Source organism: Thermobia domestica, chromosome 14, assembly GCF_964235325.1.
Source record: "Thermobia domestica chromosome 14, izTheDome1.hap1.1, whole genome shotgun sequence".
Classification (NCBI taxonomy): Eukaryota; Metazoa; Arthropoda; class Insecta; order Zygentoma; family Lepismatidae; genus Thermobia; species Thermobia domestica.
This window is the reverse complement of record NC_137467.1, coordinates 135375082-135387181: the sequence shown is the minus strand read 5'-3', so window position 1 is coordinate 135387181 and position 12100 is coordinate 135375082. Positions and strand designations below refer to the sequence as shown.

Genomic DNA, 12100 nt, shown 5'->3' with positions numbered 1-12100 from the left:
AGGTGGAACATGACACATAGATCCCTAAGTTTGACTTCTCATTTTGGCCAATTTCTGACTTAACTATTTCTCCCGCGCAGTCTAGAATTGTTTTCGAGCCTAATTTTCTTGTTCACTTTTAGTCTTTGTGTAAACTGTTTCGTTGCAATATTTCAAAACAGTTTTCGGAATTTTGAGTCGATTTTTTAAGATTTACCCTTCAGTTACGAAAATAAAAACAAGCGAAAGACAAATTTTCGTTTTGTGATAAGAAATAAAGAAAAACTTTATTAAATTTATATTATTTTTCCTTTTTATTTTATTTTTACATTAGAATTAACTTACTGTTCTTCAGTTGAACACCATGATTTATATATTTTTTTTATAAATTATATTCATTTTATACATATTCACAAACTTCACCATTCTTCAAGTTTTAGTTTCCTGTCTTGGTCCTGTTTGTACATTTCTTTTTATCACTTTGTTGTTGAAATAATTGTATGAAATTTTATATATAATCAGCAAGCCCCTAGTAAATCACTTTTTGTACACCCATGACTGCAACACATATAGAAAAGTTCTATAACTGACGTTGGAGGTGGAGATTTCTGAATTTCTGCAAGCTTCTTTTTCAACTCAAGAAAGGGCTTCAGCGGATCCCAAACCGGAATTGCTTGTTCTGAAAATACAAGGAAAAGAGCATTTTGATATGTTTATTATTTGAAGTTCGTTAACATCAGAAAAGCTAAAAATGACAATCACAAGATGTTAATTAGAATATATTTTTTTCTAGTAGTCAGCTCCACTAAAAACGCACGGACTGACTTGAAAACGAAGTAATAAGTCCTATTACTATTACTGTATTACAATTACAAATATCAATATACAAAAGTGTCTGAAATTCTTTTTCTCAATTAGATATACTCGTAATTAGATATCTCAGATAAGTAAATATAAAGGTAACTAAGAAAGTTCTCTCGCTTTTTCATTGACCACTTCGAACATCGATATGTCACCTAAGACGTACCTGGAAGATCAAAGGTAGTCTCCATTACCATCGACAGTCTTCTGCAAACGATCCGGAAGGCCATTAATTCCATAAGGTAGAACTTGGTGAGTCGTGAAGCGAAGAAGGTATCAAGTGCATTTTACACCTCTAGTAGCGATTTGAACTGGCGTTCTCTAAGCTGATTTTCCAAGGTATGGAACAGGTGATAATCGGACGGTGCAATGTCCAGGGAGTATGGCGGATGCAATAGTGGTTTCCATCCAAGGTGTAGAATGGTGTCCCGGGTCATCCTAGGCACGGAAGGCTTAGCGTGTCCTGTAATAGGAGGACCCTTTTGCGATTCAGAAGTACTGGCTCCGGAGTTTTAAGTTTTTTCTTGAATACGGCTCAACTGCTGACCGTACACAGTTGCATTAATGCTATGACCAGCTGGTAGCAGTTCCCGATGCACGATGCCGCGAGCAGTTCACCAAATACACTGGAGGACCTTCTTCTGGTGCAGTGCTGGTTTCGGCTGTTTTGGAACCTGTTCGTTTGATGCTAACCAATGATGACGGCGCCATGGAGCTTCGTACAGGACCCACTGCTCATCACATGTCAACACCCTGTCCAGAAACGACTCCTTCCTCAGACGAGACAGCAAAGAAACACAGATGTCTTCTTGCGTTGCCTTCTAGTTCGGAGTCAAATCATGTGGGACCCATCGACCGAACTTGTAGTGCTTCCCAAGTTGATGGAGGTGCTGCCGAATGGTTTCTCCACTCACACTGAATTGTAGTCCCAGTTCCTCACATGTCTGGCCACTGTTCGCCTCAATTGCTGCCTGAAGACCTTCATTTTGTACGTGTTGGTCTTCCGGAAAGTGGTGCGTCTTCGAGTGTTTCGTCACCTTCCTTAAACTTGTTAAACCGCCGCTGCACTGTCCCCGTAGTCACGACCCTCACCAAAGGCCTGGCATGTCTTCCACCTCGCTGCAGCGACGTTTGAGCCCAGTTTGAACTCACACGCCCTTATGACGCTCTGTGAAAGTCCCATGTTCACTCTATTCGTACGCTAGTTCATGGTGTAACTGAACTACCACAACCAGGCAGTATGTTGGATATACCTACACCAACAATTGACCTTATCTCCATTCAACTCACGGTGTGAGCCAATTGAATACAAACCTCCACAAAAACGACAGAACTTTCTCGGTTACCTATATAGAAATGAATGAAAAAGGAAGAAAAATTGAAGCCTTGAAAGTAAAATGTACACAAATTCTCCAGTGTTCAGATGCTGTCTACAATGCACTGAGCAGAGTGGATCAGTGGGTCACGGTGGGTATTGAGTCGCAGTGGGTTAGGTCCTGTTGACCCACTCACAATTGTTGACCCAGTTGACTCACAACCCACTGCCCCACTCCATCTCTGTTCAGGACTGTAACGAATGCAAAAATACTCCCATTCAGAACAATGTGACTTTTTAACAAAAATATGATTTGACTTTTTTCCCCTTTTATTTTCTTTCAGAAAACGTAAATAAATAATTTCAATGCTGTACAAGAATATTACGTTCAAATAACAAATCTAAAACAGTTCCTTGCACACAAGAACACAATTTTCATCTTCAATCATTAAACGTGAAGTTCAAATCGTAAATGAAAGAAACGAATGAAAGTACATGAGAAAATCCAGCCAATATGAATATGCCGAACTATAAGGTTCTACTTTTATATTTTGAGAGAAGTTCTCTGAAACATTCCCACATTAAATAAGAATTAATTGAATCGTATTTAATGTTTACCTTTAATTTTATTAATATCATATCATAGGATTCACAAAACATAAAGGAAATACAATTATTACGTTAGAAATTATTTTTTGAAATTTTAATTATATTAGAACAAACAAGTTATGTGTATTCGTTATCTCATTGTCTGCAGTTGCAGGTTGGGATAGAGATGTTGCAGATGTGGATGTAAGTGTGGATTGGCATGCTGCAGATGCAGATACAATCAATGGTGCTATTCAGCCGGTTCGCTAGAAGGGGTTGTTAAAATAGTTCGAGTTCGCAGAACCGTTTGTTATATACATAGATACCCATGACCTAACCATGAGTGGATGGAAAGCCCAGTAAAAGACCCCGCACAATCCTTATGGAATTGGATTTCGGTGGAATTGCTTGAAACCGTGATGCTGTAGATATTGTGGTCTTGAGAAAAAGTCTAAATGAACATACTCACCAATCACTAACCGTTTAGCCACTACAGGTTCACTTTTTAAAAAGCAGCAGAAGATAACGGTATTCTGGATTTCAGTGAAATTGCTTGATACCGTGAAAAATATTATACATATTGTGATCCTGAGAAAAAGCCTCAGTGGACACTACCACCGATCACTAACCGTTTGGTTACAAGAGGGACACATTTTTGAAAACAGCAGAAGGTAACGATGCGGCGGATTTCGGTGAAAATGAATGAAACTGTGATATGTTGTAGATCTCATTGTGAGATAAAGTCTTAATGGGCAGAACCGTCAATTATTGACCATTTGGTCACTACAGATTCAGATATTTGAAAACAGCCAAGTATAACGATATTTTGGATTTCGGTGAAAATGAATGAAACTGTGATGTAGATGTGATCCTGAGAATAATTGTTAATTTGTGGCTATCTAGCAATGGTAGGTCAGTTGGTAGAGAATTTGTTTGCATTCGAGAGGTTCGGTCTGGGCCGGTCATCCTGTCTAGGGTGTTTCAGGCCTTTCCTTTGTTCCGCAAGATGAACATTGGGATGTTATCTATGCTTAAATGGTGTTGGCCACTACCTTCCCCATCCCTTTTCCGGGTTGTGGGATAGGATGAGATCTATACCTTAACAAGCTTTCATACAATTCCACCAACATTCCAGAATATCGTTATCTTATGCTATTTTCAAAAATTTTGCCCTGTAGTGGCCAAATGGTCAGTGATTGGTGCTTGTGCCCATTAAGACTATTTCTCAGGATCACAACATCTACAACAGGGCCTATATCACGGTTTTAGTCATTTTCACTGAAATCCAAAATATCACTATCTTCGGCTGTTTTTCTTTTTTAAAGTGGCCCTGTAGTGGCAAACGGTCAGTAATTGGTGGTTGTGTTTATTGAGACCTTTTCCCAGGATCACAATATCTATAACTTATCACGGTTTCAGTCAATTTCACTGAAATCCAGAATATCGTTATCTTTTGGTGATTTCAAAAAAGTGGCCCCCTAGTGGACAAACGATTAGTGAGGGTAGTTGCGCCCATTGAGGCTTTTTCTCAATATCACAATATCTACAACATATCACGGTTTTAAGCAATTTCGTCGAAATCCAATTTTCATAAAGATTGTGTGTGGTCCTTTATAAAAACACTTCTGTGCTTTTCCTATTCGCTGGCAGCTTTGAATTGTTTCAGTTCATCGGAGAGATAGAAATTTCAATGGATGGGCGCCAAGAAATTAATTTGGTATGACATAAAGTTAACTAGTAATGTTAATAAAAGGTATCCAGGTCTTAATTGTTAATTCTTTTGAGTGCACCATATTTGTATTGGTAAGAATAAACATTTGAAATTTTCAGACAACGAAGAACTTGTTTAGGTAAAGCTTTGAAACTGCATGCACTAAATCTCACTAACAAAAATACACTATTGTATATTCTGTTATATATTTTCCCCTCCTTCAAAACGGTTTTGTTTGAACGTGGCACTACAAAATATATTAGAAACAGTTCTTAGTCCAAACCCAAGGTGACGAAATTGGCGTTGAGTTCTACAATGTAAGAAATCTTGTATTTACCTTGTATGGTTTGTTTCTTATGGGAGTTTAGGTAGATTATTTTCGGAACAGCTATGACTTTTGGCGCGAAGCTAGTCAGCGAGCCGGAACATGGGAGGAGAGTGACGAGTTGCGCACAGTTAAAGCGCTGTGGTCAGTGTGTGTGAGCTGTTAGCCAACTGTTTTCACGCTGTTGTAGAAACGTCATGCTGTGCGACTGGATTCAGAGGTGCACATACAGTACGAATGCTCACAGCTGTTCCGAAAGTAATCTACCTACCTTCCGAAAGTAATATATATATATATATATAATCGGTTGTTAAAAGTTAGAATAGCAACACTTGATACCATATTATATATCACGATGTTTCAAAACAACACCGACAACATTTGGGAGATGATTCCTGACACCAAGATAAGACGAAAAGTATGGACCAACCGGGATGCACAAGTGCTTCCGTTCGGAGTTGTAGGCTGATGAAACATGAAAAAATGAACTTTAAATTCCCATAGCATCAAAACTATAAGACTTACCGTAGTCGGGCCAAGAATTCACTTAGAAACTAGTATGTGCCCTATCCAAAAATACATGTTTCAAAATCCTGTGGTACTTCCGCAACAATTTTTATAGAGGTAGTTTCACTACGGGCATTTAATTGGAAGTACTCACCAACTACCTCTATAAAAGTTGTTCCGGAAGTACCGCAAGACACTGAAACTTCGATATTTGCATAGGGCACATACTAGTTCCTAAGTGAAGTCTTGAACCTACTACGGTATGACCCATAGTTTTGGAACTATGGACATTTAATGTTCATTTTTCATGTTTTCGCCAGCCTATAACTCCGAAAGAAAGCATTGGTGCACCCAGGTTGGTCCATACTTTTCGTCTTATCTTGGTGTCAGGAATCACCTCCCAAACGTTGTCGGTGTTGTTTTGAAACATCCTGTATATATCCGCACAGACCTCTATTAACGACAATACTACAAACATTGAAAGAAGAATATTCAACATATCTAATTACAGACAAAATAAAAATATCATTAACAATTATTAGTCACGCATTATTTATGAAATATTTGTCTACTCTTGAAGTAGTTATACATTATCTTAATTATTTAGATGTAGTTTGTAACTCAATATTCTTCCATTTATTAGCGTAAAGATAACTTCATTACGCTATAACTTTAATTGAGACTGAGATATAACCAATCTTTACTATACGGTAATTCTCCTACAACTAATCCTACCTTAAGACCTCAAGAAGAAAGCAAAAGAGAAGGAATCGTCTATGGCTTTTCATCAAATGAAATCTTTCAGTTTAACGTTCCAAGATTATACCCTTTAGGCAGGGGCGGATCCAGGGGGGCGATCTCCCCTCAGAAGGGGAAACTTTCTTATTTTATATTTAAATAAAACCTATCTCAGAGTTTGGAGCTCTTAAAAGTAGCTCTAAGTAGCAGTATTACAAATCACCGCCCCCCCCAGAAGTCTGTCCTGGATCCGCCCCTGCCTTTATTTTATTTATTGAACAAATTCCCAGATACAGCATAACTTTGCCATTTTACACAGGGACATGCTAGGCTAAGGGAGACGGATGATTAAGTCAAGTGAATGATGATGAAAGAATTGGCGGAATGAGAATGTGAGAGGAGACAGGAGTACCCCGAGGAAACCCACGGACTCATTGTCCACCACAAACTTACTTGGCTAGGGATTGAACCAGGGACCCCTTGAATCAGAGGCTTTTCATCAAACTAAGATACCGATATTCATTCAAATCATCCTATCACCCGAGTGATATTTTATTTCAAATATTGTATTTCGTCTAGTGAATATCATCGAACTGGACTAGGATCCATTTCATTGCAGAGTGATCAGTGAACAGTTCAACAATGTGATTACTAGGGATGCGCACGAGACGAGTCGAGACAGGATTTTCCTGACGAAATTCGAGTCGAGACATGGCTCTCCAATAGAGAAATATACATTTTTCGAGTCGAGACATCACTTTTACAGCACATTTTCGGGACGAGACAGCCACAAATCTTGTCTCGTGTGCATCCCTAGTGATTACTATTTCATAAAACTAAACTGAGCGTCAGTGATAGGTCATAGGTCATAGTTTTTCAAATATAGGAGGACATAAGATTACCATTAAATAACGTGCATGAAAATTTCTTGAATATAATTTTTGTTCTAAAAATGATTTTGATATGAAGTATTTGCGATTGCATTTGTTTCGTTATATTTGTCGGTATCAAATAATAGTCCATCACTATTATGTTGCATACCTAGGTATAATTGTCTTTGATTATTTAAGATTATTAGTTTCGTTCCATTGACATGTTACATTCTAATTTTATATTTGTCTATTATTCTTTGTTATTTTGTTTTCTTCTTATGTGTTTGGATAACCCTGCGAAAAAGTCGTGGATAACATCACTAAAGTATTTCTGCATATGAAAATCAGCACGGGAGGTCCACCAGGTCCAAACCACCGAAAACTTTCTAACTCAACACACATTTGTACATTTTCTCAATAAAACTTATAACGATACTTGTATTTCATCACTCTTTATTATATCTTTATTTGTATTTGTGTGCAGAAGTACTTTTAAATTATGCACAAGCTGCTCAAGAAAGGAAGAAGAAGATTATGAAGAAAAAAATATAGATGTAATTTCTTTTCTAGTTGTCATAGCAACGAGAAATAAATATATCATAATTACGGATCCATCTTGTGTAAGGTACCAAATTTCACAAAATTAAATCCCCACGTTAGGCGGGTTTGCATATCCAGGCTCCTAACTATGAAAACATTTACGCTCACTCCAACCTCAATCATTTAACGAATTCAACCTGTTTTACGTATGTTATTAGGACATAATATCGATTGTGATTTATTCTAAAAACACTTTTATACATTGCAAGAGCTGTAACGTCCAAATATTTACTGAGAACTCATAGTCATATCGGAATAAACAAAAGCGAGTATGGGACAGTAAACTGCTTTCACAAAAGGCAAAAGAAGATGTGCAAAGACATACAAAACGGTCGAGTGGTTTGGGTCGATACACTATCAATCAGATGTTTGTGTGTTCAAACCCAGTAGCAAGTTGTATCTTTTTTAAGTGTCTTCCTATTTTCATCCGGAGGCTGAAAATATTTCTTTGAGTAACTCATTGAAAACTTCTTTTGTTTCAAATTCGATTAGAACGGAACATTGTATGAATTGCGAATCTTAAATCCATAGCTAAAAAAATGAAGTATACTCATTACTCTATTATCCTCTGATTTGTAACGAAAAACTATTTATAAACAGTGGTGACTTCAGAAAATTATCCTCGGGGGGAATTTCAATATGCGGGTGGAGGGCAAACATTCGTAGTCCACATTGAGCACGATCGAATATATGGTCCTGAAGGCGGAAATTTCTTAGCTCGAAAGGGGTCTCAAATTCTCCGTCAAATCACGTCTTGAAAGTATCATTGCTTAAAAGCTTTTCGTAGCAAATATAATATTACACTTGTTTCTCGTTCTACATTTAGAATTGGTAAAATCATAACTTACAGAGGATTATAATAAAAGCATAAAAATTACAATACCAATCATGTATAAATTATCCTGTAAGTTACCAACTTTGGGTCAGATTAAAACTCAAATATTTGTTTTCGGATTGCACTTAGAAGTAAGTCCTCTCTATATAATCCTGATTGGAAAGCCATGTATAACTCTAATTAATTAATCAATATTTATACAAATATTTTTTTATTTTACTATTTTTACTATTCAATATTATATACACTTCATTTCCAAAATCAAGATCTCGAAAATGTATATTGTACGAGTGCAGATTCGGAAATAAATGATTATTTATCATATATATTGGTCTCTATTCGAAATTCTATTTAATCGAATCCGACAAGAACACAGACAGAAACATTGAGAACAGGTTAAAAAAAGATAGATGAAGGTGCTGTACCCGGCGGAGACTCGAACTTAGTTCAAATGGTGCTTTATAAGCCGAACGCCTTAGACCACTCGGCTATGGTAACAACTAGTGATTGTAGCAAAGGCTTCGAGTAGTAGTTCTTATTACAGAATAACGTTTTCTATTGCCTAAAATTTAAACCTAATTTACTTTGATATAATATATCTATTAATTTGTTTCATGAACACGTTTTCGTTACTTTGATGAATGATGTATGTTGTTGATATAGATTCTATTACACGTTCTTTCGTAAATATAATAGAAAGTATCAGGGTTATTTATGATCTTTCATGGAAATTGACTGGAGCATGCGCAGTACACAGACAGTTCAATTGGAAGGCGAGGAAGGAAACGCTAACACACTGTTAGAATGTTTCCCTCACAAGCAGTAGTTCTCAACCGAGGGACGGCGGGACGCACTTCCTCTTCCTGGGGTGGCGTGAAGGGTTTACGAAGTCCCTTCGTTGTGTTATATTTCTTGAATGATTATGCACAATATACAGTCACATCTTCGACACCTTTGGAAGTGATAAATCCTAGTATAAATAAATCGTCCTCCACACACAGTGATTGTTGCTTTTCCAAGATTATAAACTGGAACACTTTTTATTTCAATAGAATATAAAAGTTTCCATGGGAGGGGTTACAACCCCCTGGGTCTTTGATATGTCACCGCCTAAACTGTAACTTTCAAGTTAGAATCGAAAAATGGAGACATGTGACCTACTAAATATATTTTTAGTTCATTATACATTTTCATAAATAAAATATCCACAATTACAATGACAGTAAATGCTAAGTAATTATTGTAAATGTTTGTACTTTCATTTTCCCTCTTTCTTCTCAACTGAGCTTGAAAAATGTAAAAATGGAAGGTTAAGAATTTCAAATATTACGTATATTTTAGCGTATTACGAAATTATAATTAATAGAATCCGGCAGGATCACGAACAGAAACGTCAAGAAGAGGTAAAACCAAATTGTACTGTGGTGGGATTCGAACTACTCTTGAATGGTGCCTCAGAATCTCCAGCCGAATGCCTTAGTCCACTCGGCTAATGTCACAAGTTGAAAATATAGTAAGCGTGTTTCGTGTTCAATCTTTTGTTACAGTATGAAATTTATTTTGTATTCTCTGAAGTTTAAGCCTATTTTGGCCTGATGTAATAGTCTGTTGAAATTGTTTTATGTCTACGGTATTCTTTACTTTGACGAATGATGTTGTTAATATAGATTCTATTACGTATTCGTTCATAAATATTACAACAATTGTCATGATTATTTATGATCTTTCATGAAAACTGACTGGTGCATGCACCGTAGAAACAGAAAGATGCACTTTACCGACATTTGTCATACACGCCAGAACGCAAATTTCTAACAGGTTCTGAAAATGCCTCGCTCTAAAGGTTGTGGAGAACTGTCTGTTGCTCTGAGAGGAGAAATCATAGGCCGAGCAAAAATGGGACAAACTGTGCCTCAGATTGCTAGAGATCTGGGATGTGACAAGAAAACGGCCAAGAAATGGGTTCAGCGACATGAAGAAGGTGGTGAATGGTTTAGGTCTCGGTCAAGAAGTGGAAGGCCAAAAGTGACAACTGCAGCTCAAGATCAAGCTTTAGTTACAGAAGTAATGAACAGACCTCTACGCCACACGTCAATCCTCTTGGACAAAGCCAGAGAATATAATTGTTCTCACGAAACAATAAGAAGAAGATTATTGGGGGCTGGTCTACACTGTTCAAGACCCGCTAGGAAGACTCTCCTGACTGAAACTCACAAGGCCAGACGAATGGAATGGGCACAGAATAACATAACCCAACCTTAGTCATATTGGGACTTAGTCATCTGGACCGACGAGAAGGTTTTCAAGTCTAACCAACAAGGCTGAGTTATATTGTATAGACCGCGCGGAACCAGGTATGCTGAACAAAATATTATCAGAACTTCTTGTTCAGGACGAATATCAGCACACTTTTGGGGATAACATGTTACATGACGGCTGCTGGTCCTGGAGATTTGGTTGCGGTGTCTGAGAGAATGAACAGCAGTGTTTACATTAATATCCTCGAAAATACGTTGTTACCGTCCTTAGAAAGAAACTTCCCCGAACAGGAAGAATATATATTTATGCATGACAACAGTGCTGTTCACACTTCCCGGCAAACACGCGAGTGGCTAAGTGAACATCCAGAGTTAATTTGTATTGAGTGGCCCCCTCTATCCCCAGATTTGAACCCAATTGAACATCTCTGGGCCTATATGGTGCAAGAATGGGAAGAGAGACGTGAAGACAGAGACCAAACGTTTCTTCAAAATCATGTTATGGAACTGTGGCAACATTTTCGTGACACACCGTCGTATTGCTCGAGACTTGTACCTAGTATCCCCTCCAGACTTCAAGAAGTTATTGACTCTGGAGGTGATTACACTAAGTACTAGTGTGTTATTTTTTGTGTAAACATTTATTTAAGTTTCATTTAGTTATTATATTTTTTCAAGAGCAATACTTTCGTTCTTCATTCTTTTCCTTTGCTTGTTTATTTATTAGTTCGTTAAAACGTTAAGGAAGAGTAGTATATCTTCAAAAAGTATTTGTGAATTTACTTTGAACATTTCTAAGAATACATTTACTTTTTTTTCTTACTCTATATCATGCCCAATATTACTTTCATTTCAGTTAATTAATAACTTTATTTTACATCTCGGATAAAAGTATTATTGCCTTTTTAACGATGTTTTTCCTTTTGATTGTGTAATTTCTAGTTTCATTGAATTATCTCAATTCGAATGAATAAATCACATTGTGTTTATTGTCCCTTCCTTAGCTAGATTCGAATTCGAGAACCGTGTGGTGTAATTTACGTTCTTTATTCTTCATATTGTGCGGTAATGACAATATTAATTATTTTTCATGAGTCCAGTTGATCAGTGAGAACTTTACGCAGTTGATCAGTGACAAACATTAACCTGGTGATTCCTTACGCAATGGCAAGCGTAAAATACATTTTAGCTGTCCTTTATACTTCACACCGATGAAACATTCTAACAGCGTGTTAGCGTTTCCTTCCTCGCCTTCCAATTGAACTGTCTGTGTACTGCGCATGCGCCAGTCAATTTCCATGAAAGATCATAAATAACCCTGATACTTTCTATTATATTTACGAAAGCACGTGTAATAGAATCTATATAACAACATACATCATTCATCAAAGTAACGAAAACGTGTTCATGAAACAAATTAATAGATATATTATATCAAAGTAAATTAGGTTTAAATTTTAGGCAATAGAAAACGTTATTCTGTAATAAGAACTACTACTCGAAGCCTTTGC

The 12100-nt window shown here is 37.0% G+C and overlaps 1 protein-coding gene across 1 annotated transcript in view; it reads right to left on the bottom strand.

The window, feature by feature from the left end:
• Positions 1-405: 405 nt before the first annotated feature.
• Positions 406-12100, bottom strand: part of LOC145670328 (uncharacterized) — a 28728-nt gene continuing 17033 nt past the window's right edge. The window contains exon 3 of the mRNA XM_081738854.1: positions 406-658. Coding sequence (XP_081594980.1) covers positions 498-658 — 161 coding nt within the window. The 3' untranslated portion in view covers positions 406-497. The remainder of the gene's footprint in view (positions 659-12100) is intronic.